The sequence below is a fragment of the Ranitomeya variabilis genome, chromosome 3 (genome assembly GCF_051348905.1).
Source record: "Ranitomeya variabilis isolate aRanVar5 chromosome 3, aRanVar5.hap1, whole genome shotgun sequence".
Lineage (NCBI taxonomy): Eukaryota > Metazoa > Chordata > Amphibia > Anura > Dendrobatidae > Ranitomeya > Ranitomeya variabilis.
Window position 1 is genome coordinate 411,269,563 of NC_135234.1, and position 21,539 is coordinate 411,291,101.

The following is a 21,539-nucleotide window of genomic DNA, read 5'->3' on the forward strand; positions in this document are numbered from 1 at the left end:
TTGGGTGCTTCATGATTGTGTTGGTAATCTTCAATGAGTTTGTATGCTCTCTGTTTGCTTCGGGTTCTCCGGTTTCCTCCCACAATCCAAAGACATACTGATAGGGACTATAGATTGTGAGCCCCAATGGGGACAGCGATGATGTCTGTAAAGCTGTGGAATTAATAGCGCTATGTAAATTTAAATAAATGTTAATTTTCATTACTACTATATTTAGTATAAATAACAAGTGTGAGGTTCTTGGCGTGCATTTTTATCACACTGAGTCAGTCAGGCCTGAGAAAGTGACTACAACAGATGGGTCCTGACGCTCAGATCACTTGGATCTAGGTCTCCAAAATGGACCACCCTCGGGGAAGGTAGAATGCAGATCTCATCCATTCTCATTAAGCCTTGGACAGATGGGAGTCACATCCCAAAATGTACAATGCAAAGGACGAAATTAGGAAATTGTTGATTATAAGGATTGTGCTGCTTAAAACATGTCGTAATCTACAGAAGAATAAATGGCATCCACGTGAGCCACATGGCTACATAGGCTGACTCTCACTTGGCAGCAGCTCCTTGGGTGTACCTGGTTGGACAGGGTATCTTAGAATGGTATTTATAACCTTTATGTGAAACTTGAGATGCCTGTGACCCGGTACATAAGGGCGGCTTGGGGAAAAAAGATCCCTTGTTGTAGTTATCTAACCAACCAGCTTCTTAGCTTTTATATAGAGTATAATGCTTCCACCTAATGTTTTTGTATAATAATAATATAATAAGTTAGAGCTCCTTTTAATCCTAAAGTGTTCTCTCTAACAGTTTACTGTGTAGCTTCACAATGTTCATTCAGAGATTCATTTGCAAGGTGAACGTAAAAGTTTTGTTTTTGTGCGACCAGTTCAAGAGTTTTTAAAAGTTTTCGGTCACAAGACCTTCATCAGAAACATCTCTTATGAAACTGGAGGCAAGACAGCGTGACGCATAGGCCCAAAAGGCCCGCGAACAAATATAACCTGGCACAAACACCTCGGGGGTCCTGGAGGGTGTATAAGGGGTAGGGCGCACCGGGACGGCGAGGACTCGCTGTAGAAAATGGCGCTAATACTCCAGAGGCGAGGTACCGAGGTGCTGAGGAGCCGGTGTTGCCAGAAGCCGCGGTTATATTTGTGCGCGGGCCTTTTGGGCCTATGCGTCGTGCTGTCTTGCCTCCAGTTTCATAAGAGATGTTTCTGATGAAGGTCTTGTGACCGAAAACGTTTAAACACTCTTGAACTGGTCGCACAAATAAACAAAACTTTTACGTTCACCTTGCAAATTAATCTGAGTGCCAAGTGCTTTATTATTTACTGACGGGTTGGAAACCTTACTTGTGCACCACCAAGGAACCTTGAGTGCCGTGTGCTACCTGCATAAATTCACAATATTCATTGTCATCCCATTTGATTTTCTGTGGCACACTGCAGATCATATTTTTAACTTCTTTCTTTTTGCTCCTTTTAGTGCCTGACATAAAGATGGGTGATTCCTGCGTTAACCAAGATGTGTGCCAGGCAGAGGAGAGGAGCAGCGTCGTTGAGGAATCTATGTTCAGTATGGCGGACATGTTCTTGATATCGCTCATCGTTGGCTTGCTGACTTATTGGCTCTTTTTCCGCAAGAAGAAAGAGGAGCCAATTGAGTTTAAAGTTCAGACCACTATGTAAGTGTTATTTTTTCCATGTAAAAGAAGCTCTCCAATGCATGTTTTGTGTTTTTGTGTGTATATGTTTCTGTACTTGTGTCTGTATACTCGCTTATCCCTGTCTTCTCCAGTATCCAGCTCCGTTCCAGTCCGCTTTTGAGTTATGTGACAGCATTTCAGACTCTCCGGATCACCCTTCGCTCTGTGATCTGGAAGTCTTTTACTATTAAGCCTCTGGAGCCCCATTGTGACTCTATATAGGCTCATGTTGTAAAGTCTAGTTGGATCACGCATAGAGCACAGCATGGTCCTGATAGTCTGAAGAGTGGTGACGTCACTCAGAACAGGGCTGGATGGGCTCTTCATACTGGAGAAGACTGCAATAGGTGAGTATATAACCCACTGGCACAACAATACATACACAAAGAGGATTAGAGGGATTCTTTTATTGTCTGTCCACAGTATGAAACTTCCCACATTGAGATTCTATTGTTTTCTTTTCCTCTGCACAAAATGTTGCAAATTTTGCGTCTCAATCAGATGAGCCTGTTTTCAGTCTGCTAAATGCATCGCACATGGACAGCATTTGTAGCCTATTTGCTAATGCACCCAGGTATTTTTATGCACCAAAAAAAGAAATCTCCTCATGCACCAGTCTGATTCATTTTAAGAACCCACCCTGAATATGCAATAGCAGGCAGATCCTGCACTTGTACACAATAAGGAAGAGTACACCCTGACCCATTTACCAATATGGCCATTTGAACCTGGCCTTACACTTATAAAAGGTGAAACCTGCAGAAAAAGAAATCCGCATGGAAGTCTGCATGTGATTGAGGTTTTGTGAAGTTGCATATGAATACAGTATAATGCACATTGCTGGCTACTTCCGATGCTGAATCTGCAATATGTCACGTGTGAACATAGGCTCAAATGGGTTTTTGATTTTGAACAATACTTTTTACATACAGTAATTATCTCACAATTTGCTTTCTTTCGCGGTGACCCTTTATAAGCAGCAGTTTTTATATGTGAATGACTCCTATGGAAGTGACATACACTAAAATTGGAGCTTACACCCATTGAATAGATCCATTTACCTTTTTGTTTTGGTTTACCTATGATTAACCTGCACTTCTTAAATTAGGAAATTGCATTGATAGCAAATCTGATGTTTGTTCATGCTATGAAGTCTGTAATGGTTTACAAATGGCTGTAATCCTTCAGTGTAAGGTACTCAAGTCAAGCCCAGAATAATATGGATAAAATTCTTTTGGAGAGAGCAGGGAGGAAGATGGAGTTCCAACGACTAGCCTTTTACCAGGAGGGGGAGGTAGTGGGGCATATGCTCTCATTGGTGGCTTCTGCCCAGAGGGGTACATCATTCGTCCATTCACTGGAACTTGACAATGGTATGAAAGTGTCAGAGACCTCTGAGATGTTAAGGGTCTTTATGGACTTTTACGTGAATCTGTACTCCTCTGGTGTGGTCCCATTGGGGGGCGACAACGTGGCATTTTTAGAAGGTACTGTCTTACCTAAGTTGAGTGAGGATGAGTGTGGAATGGGGATACCTGTGGAAGGTATTACAATGCTTTGGTCCACAATTTGTGTCTTGGGTTCAGCTGCTATATGAGCAACCATCAGCTAGAGTGAGTGAATGGGGAGCTTTCTCACACGATAAGGCTACATAGAGGGACGAGACAGGGGTGTCCGCTCTCCACTCTTTTTTGTTTGCTTTGGCCGTGGAGCCGTTGGCTGCCAAAATTCGACAGTTCGCCGAGATCTCTGGGTTTAAATATGGATCGATAGAGGAAAAGATAGCACTTTACGTGGATGACATACTGCTGTTCTTGAGTGATCCACATGATCCATTGAGTAATGCAATTCGGCTCATCGAGGGATTTGGTGCTTTGTTCGGGTTAAAGATAAATTGGAATAAATCAACTTTGCTCATGGTGGATGATGCAGGGAGTGAGCTGGGAGATTCCACGGAAGGGGTAGACTTAAAGTAGCAGCTCAATTCAAATATTTGGGGATACTAATCTCATTGCCGATCACAAATTATTTGCATACGAATCTTACACCGGTGTTGGGAAATCTTAAGGCAAAGGTAGGGACTTGGTCTAAATTGCATTTGTCTGTTGTAGGCCGAGTTAATCTCATTAAGATGATTCTGATGCCTAAAGGCCCCGTCTCACATAGCGAGATCGCTAGCGAGATCGCTGCTGAGTCACAAGTTTTGTGACGCAACAGCGACCTCAGTAGCGATCTCGCTATGTTTGACACGTACCAGCGACCAGGCCCCTGCTGCGAGATCGCTGGTCGTGTCGGAATGGCCTGGACCTTTTTTGGTCGTTGAGGTCCCGCTGACATCGCTGAATCGGTGTGTGTGACACGGATTCAGCGATGTCTTCACTGGTAACCAGGGTAAACATCGGGTTACTAAGCGCAGGGCCGCGCTTAGTAACCCGATGTTTACCCTGGTTACCATCGTAAATGTAAAAAAAAAAACAAAAAAAACAGTACATACTCACATTCCGGTGTCCGTCAGGTCCCTTGCCGTCTGCTTCCCGCACTGACTGAGATCCGGCCGTAAAGTGAAAGTACAGCACAGCGGTGACGTCACCGCTGTGCTGTTAGGGCCGGCGCTCAGTCAGTGCAGGAAGCGGACGCCGGGGGATGCAAAGGTGAGTATGTACTGTTTGGTTTTTTTACTTTTACGCTGGTAACCAGGGTAAACGTCGGGTTACTAAGCACGGCCCTGCGCTTAGCAACCCGATGTTTACCCTGGTTACCCGGGGACCTCGGCATGGTTGGTCGCTGGAGAGTGGTCTGTGTGACAGCTCCCCAACAACCACACAGCGACTAAACAGCGACGCTGCAGCGATCAGCATCGTTGTCTGTATCGCTGCAGCGTCGCTGTGTGTGACGGGGCCTTTAGATATACTGTATGTTCTTCATAACTCACCTATCTGGATACCACGTGTAAAATTCAAACTGATTACTCTTTATTTAGAAGTCAGGTATGGGGGAGGCAACACCCACAAATTAGATTGGAGACGCTTCAACGCCCTAAGGATGTGGGAGGTTTGGCTTTACTCTACCTATCCCTGAAATATATTTTTTTAGTGGCCTGTCAGATTTTAGAGCGGCGGGAGTTGAAACCCTTTACCGAGTTACAGTCGGAGTATTGTCTTAGGATATCTGGGGGGTTCCAATATGCACAAGTACGACATGCGTTTATGGCTCAGAATAAGGGGGATTGTTTCCAAATTCTAAGTGACTTAGTATTGGACTACATCTGTGGAGTGGGGACAACGAGGGGTGTTCTCATCTCTATACAAGGATCTACTCCATACTCACTTATTGGGATATCCGATTGGCGCGAGGGCTAAATGGGAAAGAGAGTTGGGTCGCTTAGAGCAGAGGTCCCCAACCTTTTTTGCACCAGGGACCGGCTTTAAGCAAGACCAGTTTTCCATGGCCCGGTGGGGGTGGGGCAGGGGCGGGGCTTTGGTCATATGGGGGTGGGGTTATGGAGGGATGGAGCTTAGTGCATACTTATCATATAATTATGACATTTATAATGAGAATGTGATTCAACTTACCATAGGTTCAGAATGAGTGGGAGCACCATGCTTGTTTCCCTGGTGCTCTGCACCATTATTGCCCCATAGCTGTGCCATACAGTGCTCTGCACCATTTATTATTGCCCCATAGCTGTGCCATACAGTGCTCTGCACCGTTTATTATTGCCCCATAGCTGTGCCATACAGTGCTCTGCACCGTTCATAATTGCCCCATAGCTGTGCCATATAGTGCTCTGCACCGTTCATAATTGCCCCATAGCTGTGCCATATAGTGCTCTGCACCGTTCATAATTGCCCCATAGCTGTGCCATACAGTGCTCTGCACCATTATTGCCCCATAGCTGTGCCATACAGTGCTCTGCACAGTTCATAATTGCCCCATAGCTGTGCCATATAGTGCTCTGCACCGTTCATAATTGCCCCATAGCTGTGCCATACAGTGCTCTGCACCATTATTGCCCCATAGCTGTGCCATACAGTGCTCTGCACAGTTCATAATTGCCCCATAGCTGTGCCATACAGTGCTCTGCACCATTATTGCCCCATAGCTGTGCCATACAGTGCTCTGCACCATTATTGCCCCATAGCTGTGCCATACAGTGCTCTGCACCATTATTGCCCCATAGCTGTGCCATACAGTGCTCTGCACCATTATAGCCCCATAGCTGTGCCATACAGTGCTCTGCACCATTATTGCCCCATAGCTGTGCCATACAGTGCTCTGCACCATTATTGCCCCATAGCTGTGCCATACAGTGCTCTGCACCATTATTGCCCCATAGCTGTGCCATACAGTGCTCTGCACCATTATTGCCCCATAGCTGTGCCATACAGTGCTCTGCACCATTATTGCCCCATAGCTGTGCCATACAGTGCTCTGCACCATTATTGCCCCATAGCTGTGCCATACAGTGCTCTGCACCATTATTGCCCCATAGCTGTGCCATACAGTGCTCTGCACCATTATTGCCCCATAGCTGTGCCATACAGTGCTCTGCACCATTATTGCCCCATAGCTGTGCCATACAGTGCTCTGCACCATTATTGCCCCATAGCTGTGCCATACAGTGCTCTGCACCATTATTGCCCCATAGCTGTGCCATACAGTGCTCTGCACCATTATTGCCCCATAGCTGTGCCATACAGTGCTCTGCACCATTATTGCCCCATAGCTGTGCCATACAGTGCTCTGCACCATTATTGCCCCATAGCTGTGCCATACAGTGCTCTGCACCATTATTGCCCCATAGCTGTGCCATACAGTGCTCTGCACCGTTTATTATTGCCCCATAGCTGTGCCATACAGTGCTCTGCACCGTTTATTATTGCCCCATAGCTGTGCCATATAGTGCTCTGCACCGTCCATTATTGCCCCATAGCTGTGCTGCTGCTGCAATAAAAATAATAAAACACATACTCACCTGTCTTGCTTGCAGCTCCTCGGCGTCCCGTCCCGGCGTCTCTCTGCCCTGACTGATCAGGCAGAGGGCGGCGCGCACACTATATGCGTCATCGCACCCTCTGACCTGCAGTCAGTGCAGAGAGACGCCAGGAAGGTGGCGCCCGGCGTGTGTAACGCGGACAGGTGACTATGTAATACTTACCTGCTCCCGGCGTCCCGCTCCTTCCCCCGGACAGCTGGTCTTCGGTGCCGCAGCCTCTTCCTCTGTCAGCGGTCACCGTTACCCCTGATTAGAGAAATGAATAGGCGGCTCCGCCCCTATGGGAGGTGGAGCAGCCTATTCATTTCTCTAATGAGCGGTCCCACGTGACCGCTCAGGGGAAGAGCTGCGGCACCCGGAGACCGTGGGACGGGCAGGGGGAGCGCCAGGAGCCCCGGAAGCAGGTAAGTATGCCTCAGCGCCCTCTCCCCCTCACCCGCCGACCGTGACTCGAGTATAAGCCGAGGGGGGCACTTTCAGCCCAAAAATTTGGGCTGAAAATCTCGGCTTATACTCGAGTATATACGGTAGCTGTCAGCGGCGCCGCGGACCGGCTGAAAAACCCCAACGGCCCGGTCCTGGTCCGCGGACCGGCGGTTGGGGACCTCTGGCTTAGAGGATGAAACGTTAGGAGGCTGTGCTAGAATGGATACCAAAATTATCACTAAATGAGCCATATAGGCTCTCCCAGCTTTATATTGTACACAGAGTGTATAGATCTCCAGATGTCCTGTATAGAGCTGGGCTGAGATCTGACTCGGAATGCCCTAGATGTAGGAATGATGGTGCTGGAATGTTTCATATGTTATGGATGTGTCCGAGATTGACTGACTGCTCTTTGTTTGGTGGTTGTAAGCCGTTACCAAAACCCAAATGGTAGTGCCACAGCCCCTATGCACATTTGGATACAATAACTTTTGATAGTTTCTTTCTTTATAATGATATATTGATTGTGTATCCTCTAGCAGGAATAGCGACCGTTTTTTTTTGTACACTCAGATGTGGTAGCAAAAACCTGCTGACAGATTCCCTTTTTAAGTCTTATAACAATATTATGTAGCTGGCACCTGCCACTAACAGCAGTGACCAGAGATGGGCTTCTATCACTGTTGTTCAACAATTTAGCGTTTTATAAGATACACCCGATTATAAGATGCACCCCAAATTTTGAGGGGGAAAAAAGCCGCCCCCCCCCCCTTTTTTTTTTTTTTTTTTTTTTTTTTTTTTTTACAAAATAGTGGTGCTTCTTACAATCCATGCATCTTATTGCTTACTAGGGGCAGTGGCTGTGGTGAAGCAGGGTCCCAGGGTCGCTGCTGGTGGGGGCAGGAGTGGGCGATTCTGCAGATCACAGACGGGGAAAAAGGGGTGTTTGGACGTGCGATTCTGCTGGTGTTCGGTGTTGCGGGGGCACCGCCGACATTTGGTGAAAGCCCGCAGCCCCCATACTTCCATGGTTTACTTTGTGGTGGACTCCGGGAAAATGGCTGCCGGGGGCGGTGCATGCGCAGATGGAGATCTTGGCGCTGAGTTCTCATCTCTTGAGATCTCCATCTGTGCATGTGCCGCCCCCGGCAGCCATTTTCCCGGAGTCTACCGCAGTGCAGGGGTCCCGGGCTTTCACAAACTGTTGGCAGAGCCCCCGCTCCACCGAACACCCGCAGTGTTGCACCTCCAAACACACCCTCATGTATTCAAATTATAAGACGCACCCCCATCTCTCTCTCTTCCCTCCTCCCACCCCACACACAATTTTTTTGGGGAAAAAAGTGCATCTTATAATCTGAAAAGTACTATAAATACAACTGTCAATCTAGGACAGCGGCATTTAAGTCACTGGAGATGTCAGAAGCACCCATTGCAGAAACTTCCTGTGAGCAATTGCGGGGTTTCAATATGAAGCTATCTCGGACGACTGGCCAGCTGAAATCCTCGGTCGCCACCATTTTTGTTATCCTGTGAAGCACAGTCATGAGAGACATTAATTTTCATTGTATGCTGCAGTGAAATATATAAAGGAAGCAATCAAACGATAGCAGGTTCAAGTAAAAAAAAAATAAATCATGTACTATATTCGTATGATACAATTTATATTATATGATTTTTGGGATTTTACGAAAATAGTATGTTTCTTTTAACTTATTTTTTGTTTACTTGAACCTGACACACACACACACACACACACACACACACACACACACACACACACACACACACACACACACACACACACACACACACACACACACACACACACCCTGAAATGTCACAATTCCCATTCTTTTTGTCGCACTTCCCCTAAAAAAAAAAAATGTAATAATGGCTGCTGATCACTTGGGGGCTTTCAGTATTTCATCAGAGCGGATGTCTAAAGGTGAGCCATCAATGTCCGAGTTTGGTCAACCCATTCAGCATGTCATTTGTAGTGCATAGTGAGTGATGTAAAAACAAAATCAAAATAGAATTTCAGTACTAGAGATGAGTGGATCACTGTTCATGGTCCAGGTCAGTGCTCTCTGATTAGCTGTGGTTTCAAGATGTCACGCCAGATGGCAAATCAAGAGCCGCGCTGGACAAGCTCAGGAAATTTGCGCAGCTCTTGTCCATGGTCTTAGGGCACAGATCTGAACCGTGGACTTGGGTTGCACCAAGCTATCCGCTCATCTCTAGCAGTCACGTGATATAGTAATGTCACGTGACCACTGAAAGACCTTGTGCTGCGATCCGAGCAATGGCACTGGTCCTGGTGGAAAGCATATTGGTTTTAAGGGTGAGTACACATACAGAAGATAAATTTATTTCAAACTGATTACTTGTCACGCAGTTTCACCGCACAAATGTGTTCACTAGTTGTGCTCTTAACTTTTCCAGAATATGCCAGGTCCTCACCTACCACCTAGCTGGCGGTCTACCAATTCTGCCGCACTGCATTGTCCATTTGCTTCAGTAGAGAGGTGACTGCACATACATGCAGCCACATTTTCATTGTATGGAGTATGTGCGGAAATCTGTGAAGATGTGTCCAGCTAATATTTTGCGTGTAGCTGTAGAGTGGGCCTCCAGATACAATGATACTGATGGACCCCATGCCCCCGCTCTGACACAGGACCGCAGTAGACGAAACTGGTGCCGAATTGTTTAGGAATTGGTTTGCTCACGTTTGGTTTCTAACAACTAGATTTGCAGAACTGTCCTGAAACCATGTCTTAAGGTAGTTTATACAAGCATGTCTTTTTTTTTTTTTTTTTTTTTCATCCCTTCCTGCAATTGTTTACCATCGTCTTTCTTCTGTAGGTAATCCTTATGAGGTTCTAAGATGTTTGTGGTTGCTCATTAGTAGAAGTCGTTAGTCTTTCTGATATTATTAGCATCCTCAGGGGCTCTTGATAGGTTGTTACGCACAGATTTTTGAGAACACAGCCTATGACGCATAATATTGGTCAATTTCCTTACTGTAGTTCTCCTACGCCTGTCTCCAATATACTGTCTGCAGAGCATAGGCCACTTCCAACAGGTTTTTGTGCATTTAAAATCTAAACCAAGAATCCAAGTACTGGTGATATTTTTAGCTTTGTGTCAATTGCTAACCACATGGATCTGTCTTTGGTGCCAATTGATGATGGGATGTCCCTGGTGGTTATTGCTGCACAAAAGTATTTGCAGATGCCAAGAAGTCTCCTGTGAGCCACATGTGAATCTCCTGCCATTAATTGGCTAAGATTGTATTAGGGTATGTTTCCACGTTCAGTTTTGCTTCAGGCTTTGGTCAGGATTTTATGCAGGTAAAATCCTGACCAAAACTGCACCTGAGGTCACTGGCAGGTCACCTGCGGTGTACCTGCGTGTTTTACTCATAGTAGCAACATGCTGCGTTTAGAAAAAACGCACAACGCATGCGTTTTCGCGGCAAAAACGCATGCGTTTTTTAACGCATAGTGGAGTCTGGATTTCATGAAATCCCATCCACTATGCTGTAACATCTGGACGCTGCGTTTTTGACGCTACGGAAAAATGCAGCGTCAAAAACGCAGCGTTTCCTGAACGTGGAAACATACCCTAAGAGACTATCCTTATGTTGTATCAAAAGCTGATCACGAAACACGGATGTGTGTATCCGGCTGCCTGAGAGTGGACCATGATGCACATCGGCCGCAGGTCTCCTGGCCTCGCGTATGCCTATGTGGTGGTCAAGTGCTGCTCAGGAGACCTGTGGCTGATCTGTGCATCGTGGGCTTTACTCAGATTAGTGAGTCCAGTGCACACATGGTCTTTTAGACATGTGCGAACCTGTTGAGTTTTTCTGGAAGATGACATGTCGGTGCCTGCTGGTGTCTTTTGGACGTTTTTTTGCGATGTTTTTGGTGGCTGGCTTCCCCCCCCCCCCCCCCCCATTTTCAGTGAATAAAATGGCAAGCGGCTTCCAATCTGCTTGCTATCTTCGGTCTTTTTGAGCTTCCTTTAACAACTTCAGTTTCCCGTAGCCATAAAGAGGTTAAGAGAAACTCAAATGTCTGAACCTAACTGCGTATCTTCACTCTTTTTAGTGTTTTCTTAGTTTTCTTTGTTATGGTGGGATACAGAGCGTAGCTGCTTGATAAAGCAGTCATGTGCACATACCAGTAGGGTGCCAAACTTGTAGCTCTCCTGACATGTCTGTTTTAGTAAATGCTTGCATTCGTCGCGAAATAACAATTCTGGAGAATCTGTGGTGTTCATTTCCTCTGTTATTCCTATCTACAACTGGGTGTCGTCAAAGGGGTGTGTCTTTAGTCTAATGCAGTCAGGACTAATTGGCCTGTTCCATACTGGTAACACCCAGTTGCCAATCTATACTTATTTTGGACAAATAAGAGGAACAGGGCAGCTGACAAATATTGGAAACGCTGCTCCAGAATAGTTTTTTTTTGTATCTGGAATATAAGCATTTACTAAGCAGGCGTTATTTGATATGATGGCCCATCCTGTACATTAGTCAGAGTGAATAATGCTCTGTTGGGCTAATGTGTTTCAGCACAATGCTGGCTTGCAGTAACGTAGAATGGCAACTCTGCTGATTTTGGCTGTATTCTTTTCTTCCAGCTAATCTTGCTAGCTGCCATTGTGTGTACCTGCGTTTCTGGGCTGTAGAGGCACTTGTATTACAGAGACATGTCCACAGATCTGGCGTGTTGGCTTTCCTGCTGAGCACAAGCGCTTAAGATGTTTGTGTAAGGGATTCCTTCTGGGTGAGGAGGCCCGGTGGGGAAGGTTCAGATGTGAACTTCTGAGCAGAATGGGATAAATGTCTCACAAAAGGCAGCTCATGTTACAGGATGTGGGAATGCTAATGCTGGCTTTACAAAGCTTTCACATGCAGTCTTCAGTGCGGCCTTAACGGTCCCTCACCTCATGAAATTGTTCGATAATCCAGATCATTACGCAACGTCTTTGCGTTTCTTTCACATTACATTTATTTGTGTGGGAGGTACAGTAGTGAATGAAGGCGGAAAACTGATCACGGCGAGATTAGTACTGGTTCAGGTAGCAGATTGGTACATTTCTATGGGAAAAGTTTTATTTTGACACCTGGACCAATAAATAATGGGTATTTCTGATCTTCCTCCTTGTACTAGATGCATTTTATTACTCAGCCATGTGGTAAAAACACCTAATCCCTCATTCATTAGACTGAGCCCAACAGCGTTTGTTCGGCCTCCATTGGGCTGCTGGACATCCACGATCTCTTTTTGCTTCTGCTGAAACCACTTAGTATGATAACCCACACCCAGATTATGGTAAGAAGGGCCACAAGTGCTCAGATAAGCGCTTTTCTCTGTGGAGACCGACTTGATATGCTCCTTTATTTTTCAAACCGTGAGGCTCTCTGAATTATGCCACAACTTTTTTTTGAAACGGCAATACATTTTTAACACTGTGTAAATTGGCACAGAGGGAAGATCTGCCACATATCTTTCAATTTTTAGTCAAAACCTATCGGGCAGGAAGGGAAAAGTGCACTTAGAACCTGTAACCAGGTCAAAAGTGGCCAATTATTGCTGCTTTCCTGAGAGATAGATAGACTATTGTTATTCACTATGTGGTTCCAGTGATAGTCTTTTTATTTTGTACTAATAGTTATATATGGTCTTTACCAAGGGGGCGTTAGGGTACCGTCACACAGTGCCATTTTCATCGCTACGACGCAGCGACGTATACTGCGGTCACACGTTGCAATACATGGCGCTGGAGCGATAATTTCATGACGTATTTGCGATGTAGAAGCCGTTGGTTACTGTGCGCACATCGTATACAACCTGTGTCACACGATGCAATCATGCCGCCACAGCGGGACACTAGACGACGAAAGAAAGTTTCAAACGATCTGCTACGATGTACGATTCTCAGCGGGGATCCGGATCGCAGTAGCGTGTCAGACACAGCGATATCGTAACGATATCGCTAGAACGTCACGAATCGTGCCGTCGTAGCGATCAAAATTGCACTGTGTGACGGTACCCTTACTCTTAGGATTCTCTGGTGTCTAAGCTGCTTTACATTATTACCTTGTGAGCCCCGCCCCCTTGGTAAAGGCCATAAGGATTAGCACTAAACAAAAAGACCATATCTCTGGAACTGTTTGGAGGATTTAAAGATTACCCATTGTCTTTAATTTGCATTTCATAAATCAATAGTACACATGAAACTAAGCACCTTTGTTATAGATCTGATAGAAATCAGCTTCTTTCTCCACCTCGGCTCATCTTTCATTGTCAGTACAAATTTTCCCATTACTAAGAGAGATGACAGTTGGTGCTTTTAAGATTCTACGGAGAGGAGGAGGGAGATGGTGGCAGCAGACAGGCCTTCATGCTGCAAGTAATCCTGAAACCGTTAGTTCTGCATATAAAGGCCCCGTCTCACTAAGCGATTTACCAACGATCACGACCAGCGATATGACCTGGCCGTGATCGTTGGTAAGTCGCTGTGTGGTCGCTGGGGAGCTGTCACACAGACCGCTCTCCCCAGCGACCAACGATCAGGGGAACGACTTCGGCATCGTTGAAACTGTCTTCAACGATGCCGAAGTCCCCCTGCAGCACCCGGGTAACCAGGGTAAACATCGGGTTACTAAGCGCAGGGCCGCGCTTAGTAACCCGATGTTTACCCTGGTTACCAAAAAAAACAAACACTACATACTCGCCTTTCGGTGTCCAGGTCCCTTGCCGTCTGCTTCCTGCTCTGACTGAGCCGCCGTACAGTGAGAGCAGAGCGCAGCGGTGACGTCACTGCTGCGCTCTCACTTCTCACTGTACGGCCGGGAGTCAGTGAGAGCAGGAAGCAGACGGCAAGGGACACCGAAAGGCGAGTATGTACTGTTTGTTTTTTTTGGTAACCAGGGTAAACATCGGGTTACTAAGCGCGGCCCTGCGCTTAGTAACCCGATGTTTACCCTGGTTACCAGTGAAGACATCGCTGGATCGGTGTCACACACACCGATTCAGCGATGTCAGCGGGGCCTCAACGACCAAAAAAAGGTCCAGGCCATTCTGACACGACCAGCGATCTCGCAGCAGGGGCCTGATCGCTGGTACGTGTCACACATAGCGAGATCGCTACTGAGGTCGCTGTTGCGTCACAAAACTTGTGACTCAGCAGCGATCTCGCTATGTGAGACGGGGCCTTTACTGTCATCTCCTATCTCAGGAATCGGAAATTCTGTCTTCACTGTAAGTTGAGAATGAATGATCAGTCCAGGAGGAGAAAGAAGCCAATTTCTGTTATCAGATATATTGCAAAGTTTCTTATTTTCATGTCTGCTATTGATTTATTGGGGAAAAAAATTAATGCTGGCTATTGTTTGACAAGAAAATAAAAGTGAATACTTGGGGGCAGCGGGAAAAAAAAAACGGTCTACTTTTGGCCTAGTAAGAGGTCCTCTTTAAAATAAGGAAAAACCTCAGATTACAGTGCAGCAGTTCTTTATTTTTAATCTTGGTAGCAAAAATATTGACGCATAGGGGTAGAATCTCTATAAGGCATGTGTCTTGTATGTATATTAGTCGTATAAGTATATAAATGGTGACATCACGTTTAGACCCCTTTCCTGTAGCCGGATTTGATTAGTGAGGTGGATCAGTATTTATAAGCCCAAACTGGGAATGTTTCCAAAACAAGGACATAAAGAATAATGGAAAGATTTGCATCTTATCTTTGATTTTTGGATCTGCTCCTGTTCTTGGCTTACAAATACTGGTGCTAAATACTGACCTATAAAAGTGGCATAAAGCAGGGAAATCCTTTTCTAAATGAAAGCCTCTGGCAACTTCCCAGCTGTCTTTTGGGACAGCTTCTAAAGCGACGTAAACACTCTACTGGATTACAAGCGTCTTCTGACCTGTACCTGGTCTGGAGGATATTCTGTGTAACTCAAGCTTTGTTAGATTGTAACGTACTCAGTTGACGAAGGCCGAAAACATTCATCCATGTACGGACCGCAATGCCTGGAATGACCATGGGTCTCCTAGCCATATATGAGCTTGTTAGAAGAGCCATGGTCAGTTTGGGCATTGTTGTCCATGTGTGTATTTCCATCCGAACAGTGAGCACCTCGGTACCATTCGGTCTATTTTATTCCAAATATTTATGAATAAATCTACAGAGTAAAAATAATAAAGCCTTGCTTACTTGTGGAAATTTATGGGAAGTTGGAAGATGTAGAGGCTCCTCAATTCTCAGTCTCTCCCAATCGCCACCAGACCTTGAGTGCATTCTCTCCTCAAGGTTTTTGAACTCTAATGTCCATTTTCCCAAATATTTTATGTATTCAATGTCCTTTAAAAAAGAAGCTGAACTGTTAGGGGTCAGTGAAATGGCACTTTCTGGGTTTCTTTGAAGGCTTTCCTCTAGAAATTGTGTTATAACTTCTATGGAAGTCACTATTTTAGCGCTCCTCTAGTTGTTCCAGCCAGTCCTAATGTTAGGGTGTAAAGTCGGAAAATAGTGTGTAAGAAGAGGATCCCGTCTGTGATACAAAACAGTTTCCTGGGAAACCAGATGGTGGCGGAAGGAAGGGGAGTGTGGGTTTTCTTGTTCCACACAGATAAAGAGCGAGAAAAGGAAGAAAGGAGGAGGGGTGAAGAGGGAGCTGAGAAGCAGTGGTTCTTGGGATCTTTCATTCTCCCTTCCCATTCTTTTTTTCATTCTTGCCAGATGTGAGGGATTCTTTTGCTTTTCCTTTTTTCCCCTCCTCTGTTTCTTTTGTGCCTCCAGAGTGGCTTTTAAGAAGTATTTTTCTCTGGAGGGGAGCCCTCGGAAATCAAGTAAATGGCTGTAACAATGTTTACTTCTTGTAATCCTAATCGGTTATAATTTTTCCGACCAAGCTGAGAATGAAACAACGTCTGCATTGTCCCCTACCGGCATCTGGGAGTTTAATGCCTTTAATCTAGCCTGTCCAGAGAAGGACACTAAGACAGACTCTAAGGATGGGATGCTTCAGCTCCGTCCCACAAGAAGATGTCATTGTATTGGGGTGAGTGTGGCACGCTAACACATTTGTTAGTGAGTGTGCAGAGAAGGCATCGATACGACGGAGAAAGTTAGAGTGAAACAGGTTTTCTTGGTTTTGTTTCCATTTGAACTTTCTGCCCGTGAGAACTTCAGGCTCATGTTTCCTCTCTTTGCGATTTGTGCTCTGACATGTTCAGTCACCTCGCTCCCCTTTTATGTAAGGTTTTGCCTTTATACCTGATCGGTTCATTGTGTCTGCTACTTCTGAAATAGCTTTACAAATGCATTCCTAAAAGATTTATTAGGAAAATGGCGTACAAGTCTGGTGTATCCAGGTCAGCCTATATTTCCATTAGGTGAAGCCTAAAACGCAGGAACTGTGACTACATTTGTGCAACATTCCTTGTGTTTTGAGATCATCAAAGGCTGAGCCAAATATGTTCCTTGTCTTGTTCACACTTGCCATAGTTTTGTTTATCCTCTTAATATCTTTGTTTCTGCTCTTAAAAACGTGATGAATTGATACAGCAAGAATTTCAAAAGTGGCAAAACTTGTCTTCCTCAGTGACTGCCCTCGATAACTGGAAGCCTAAGGTGTTCACAGAAATGGGAAGGAGATAGTAGTAGCACATGTATTTACGGGATTTCATATTCACCACAAGTCAATGCATTTTGTAGCCCTGGTTTATTACCATGTAAACACTGGCTGTTGCCACAAATGCTTGTAATTGCCAAATTCTTGCAGTTTCAGAACCCTGGCAGGAGTCCATTGTTAAAAGAAAGTAGCTTCTTAGTGACCTTTCCTATCTTATTTTTTGCAGAACATCGAGTTCCCGAGAAAGTAGCTTTGTGGAAAAGATGAAAAAGACGGTAAGTGATCTATAACGTTTTAATTGTGGACTATTCACGTTAATAGAAGCCATCTTCTTTTGGCTAAGAGTGGTTTAACCACAAACTGTTTGAGAAATTCAACCGCAGGTTTTTATCCGGTACCAAAAATGGATCTAGCAAAAAATGAGACCGAATTCTGTTTTTCCTATTACTTTTGAATCCAGTCCTGACTTTAGATAAAAAAAAAAAAAAAAAAGAAAAGTCTGAACATTCGAGACATCATAAACAGCAACCGAAATCAATATCTTTTTAACCAGAAAAATAGGAGTATAATATGAGTATAATTTAGACTATATCCGATTAGTGGGAGTGGGTGAGGAAGTGAGGAGAACATGCAGATGGCCCTAAATGTAGTTGGTACTGGTAGGCAGTATATCGTAAGACCAATGGTGTCATTCGAAAGTACAACGCCCCGCAAAAAACAAAACAAAAAAAAAAACAGCCCTCATGGCCATATTGACGGAAAAATAAAAAAAAAAGTTATGCCTCTGAAGAAGGGGAGCAAAAACACAACATTGCCTGGGGGTTAAGTGGTTAAAAGTGGAAATTTCAAAGCAAGGTTGTGTGATATTTAGTGATCATGGACGCAGATCTTTACCAGACCCTGTTTTTAGTCCCATTGAGAAACACTGTAGTCAGCAGCTTCTCAGCCAGATAGCTTCTTTCAGGCACTAGTACTTGCTTTCAGCTGGGAAGTGGAGATAAGATAGACCTAGAAGTCACTTTTTAAAGGGAAGATGCTCAATAATTGAATAAAATGTAAAGTACTAATGTTTTTTTTTTGTTTTTTTTAATGAAGTCGAATATGAAAAATAATTTAAAAGCTTTGAAATTTCCACTTTTAACCGCTTAACCCCCAGGCAATGTTCTGTTTTTGCTCCCCTTCTTCAGAGGCATAACTTTTTTTTTTTTTTCCGTCAATATGGCCATGAGGGCTGTTTTTTTTTTTTTTTGTTTTTTTTTTGCGGGGCGTTGTACCTTCGAATGACTCCACTGGTCTTACGATATCGTGTACTGGAAAATGGGGGAAAAATTCCAATTGCGGTGAAATTTAAAAAAAAAAGGGCTATTCCACTGTTGGTTAAAAAAAAAAATGTTCGCTAAATGCTAAAACTGACGTGCCATTATTCTCCAGGTCATTACGAGTTTGCAGAGATACATATATATGTATATGTATATATATATACATAATATATATATATATATATATATATATATATATATGTATGTATGTTCTTTAAGTGGAGGAAAAAAGAATTAAAAAATTTGTAAAAAAAAAGCTCTATTTTTTGTGACCCGGGGTTGGGTAAGGGCTTATTTTTTGCATGCTGAGCTGATGTTTTTATTGATACAATTTTGGTGTAGATACAATGTTTTGAACGCCCGTAATTGCATATTATTGCAATGTAGCGGCGACTAAAAAAAAATGTAATTAGTGACCAGATTACCGTAATTCATATATATATATATATATATATATATATATATATATATATATATATATATATATATATATATATATATATATATATATATATATATATAATATATATTGATCTGGCGATTCTGAATACTGCGATACCAAATGTGTGTATATTTGTGTTTTTGTTTTGTTGTTTTTTATTTTATTTTTATGGGACTAATGGGGGTGACTTGAACTTAGTATAGATTTTTGTTAAATATTTTTTAAAACATTTTTTTTTGCATGCTTCAATAGTCTCAATGTGACTTTAGAAGCTGCAGTAGTTTGATCACCTCTGCTACACCCAGGCGATGATCAGATCGCCTGCGTGTAGCAGAAATGCTCACTTGCTGTGAGTGCCGACCACAGGGCGGCGCTCATAGCAATCTTGCAGTGACAACCACAGAGGTATGCTGCAGACCTCTGGTTGTCATGCCAACTGATCGGTGACCCGTGATCATGTGACTTGGTCACTGATGGGTGGAGACAGTGATGCGCGAGTTAAATGCCGCTGTCAGATTAACAGTGGCATTTAACTAGTTAATAGCCACAGGTGGATCGCGATTCTACCCGTGTCTGTTGCGGGCACATGTCAGCTGTATAGATCAGCTGTCATGTGCCCTGAAAAGGGCGGGCTCAGCGCCAGAGCCCTCACCAAACGGTGGCAATCCAACAACTGCGTATTATTATGGCACATGTCGGAAAGGGGTTAAACACTAGGAGGAGCAGCTGCTGAAATATACCCTGAAAACCTGGTGTACAGATGGCTCACATTATGACTGCTGTAAACGTGGGTGGGATCTGCTCACATGTGTGTGACATCACTCCTTTCCTCCCCTTCTGGGTGTTTATAAAAGGATTAGAGGATGAAGTTTAGGATGATAGTGAGGAGCCGTTTTGTTGGTGACTGCACGTGTTACTGGCAAGTAGTGTGTCCCAAGGCCGGCCGGCAACACCAATTCTGTTAGTTGGTGCTGCTTGCTTTATCATAAGCTGGGGTTAGATACACTTCACGTATCACATGCCCTATTAGATACCCTTAGAGCAGTGTTCCCCCAACTCCGGTTCTCAAGAGCCATGATTTCAGGATTTCCTTAGTATTGCACAGGTGATAATTGCATCACCTGGACAGGCAAGCATTCAATCACCTGCACAATACTAAGGAAGTCCTGAAAACATGACCTGTTGGTGGCTCTTGAGGAACACTGCCTTAGAGTAACACACTCTGGGATTAAATACAGGACTAAGTCTACTTTATCACATGATGGGATTGGATATTGAGCTCATTGGAGTGCTTCACAGAGGATGGGATTAGACACGCAGTATCTAGTGTGTGTAATGTGTGACACAGCTCCATCCACTTCTATGGGAGCATGGAAGTGGAGGGAGCAGGGACACATTACACCACTGCTCCTATATAAGTGAACGGAGCGAGGTCACCCATCTCTAAGGAAACAGCAGTGTAATGTGTGACCCCTGCTGGATCTTATTGTTTGGGGGGGGGGAAATTTAATGTGTGATCCAAATGTCTTTTTTCGGCCTTACTAACTGTGTTACTATGGATGTCTTCCTGGAGCAGAACAATATTGTATCATACAATTATTAGGTTCTGTAGAAGGACGTAGATCTGGGGATTTATGATGATGGAATATAGGCTGAACTGGATGGACAAATGTCTTTTTTCGGCCTTACTAACTATGTTACTATGTTACTATCCCACCCTGTCTTCTTATATGTGAGCGGTAGCGTAATGTGTGATCCCCGCTACTTCCACTACATTACTACTCCCATAGAAATGGGGAGTGGCTTCATACATTACAGCCCCCCCCCCCTCTTCGCTGCCTGCACTTTCCATGTCTCTCTGCCCCCAACTGTCCGCACTTTCCATGTCTCTCTGCCCCCAACTGTCTGCACTTTCCATGTCTCTCTGCCCTCTACTGCCTGCACTTTCCATGTCTCTCTGCCCTCTACTGCCTGCACTTTCCATGTCTCTCTGCCCCCCACTGCCTGCACTTTCCATGTCTCTCTGCCCCCCACTGCCTGCACTTTCCATGTCTCTCTGCCCCCCACTGCCTGCACTTTCCATGTCTCCCCCAACCCTCACTCCCACCTTCATATTTTTACCTCTGCACAAAAGTACCATGCCTGGCCCGTCGCCGCCACAGTCCTGATACTTACCAATGGATGAAGTTGTCACTGATCTTATGGTCCACGATCTTCACTGATGTTTGGTCTCCTCGCAACCCAGGACCTGTTATACAGGAAGTGAACAGTACAGCTTCTGGTTACAGGTCCTGGTAATAGAGGGTAAGTGGCGCTCAGCAGTTAGTGCTGGGCTACAATGGCTCCTGGCCACACCAACAGCTATGGATTGGGCAGCCCACCAAGGCGTACCCGGTGCACTGCTGACGCGGCTATAATGTAAGAGATGGGGTTGGCATTCAACAACTGTCTCCTATTCCCAGGGGCTGCCGTATTTCTAGATTGTAAGTGTCGTGAAGTGACCCTTATAGACCTGCAAAGTAAAATCGCTGCCCTCAGTGGCTGCATCAAACATTTATTTAAAATAAATAAATAAATACAATTTAATAACATGTTTTAACCTGTGCTTTATGTAAATGTATTTTTACCCTTCGCCACGACAGCACCCACTTTGAGAGAGGGACCCGCCCATAGGAACAGGAAACCTACAGAGATAAAAGGGCGGCCCCCCTCTCCTCCTCAGTTGGTTTCCTGTTCCTATCGGAACTCTCTGGATTACCTACAGACGGAGGTGGTTGGAGCGCCTCCACTTTTTCTTACCCGAGCCGGTACATCCGCCTGCGTGGTTCTCTCGGTGACAGCAGGGGCTGCGGCATCGGAAGCAGCGGCGGGGGAGCCACTGCATGCAGCCTCCCCCCTCGTCTGGGCACTATCCGGCAGGTTCCGGGCATGGAAGGCCCGGCCTATGGAGGGAGCCTGTGTGTACGGGGCGCCGATTCCAGAAAGCAGCG

At 44.9% G+C, this 21,539-nt stretch overlaps 1 protein-coding gene across 2 annotated transcripts in view; it reads left to right on the forward strand.

Annotated features, from left to right (window-relative positions):
• POR (cytochrome p450 oxidoreductase) overlaps nt 1-21,539 on the forward strand; it is a 70,486-nt gene that overhangs the window by 20,546 nt on the left and 28,401 nt on the right. Inside the window, exons 2-3 of one of the 2 annotated variants that reach the window (XM_077296275.1) lie at nt 1,489-1,687; nt 17,015-17,063. In XM_077296275.1, the coding sequence (XP_077152390.1) occupies nt 1,503-1,687; nt 17,015-17,063 (234 nt within the window). In that variant the 5' untranslated portion in view covers nt 1,489-1,502. Of the gene's footprint in view, nt 1-1,488; nt 1,688-15,812; nt 16,216-17,014; nt 17,064-21,539 lie in introns of those variants that run through there. The other variant, XM_077296277.1, reaches the window with a different exon arrangement.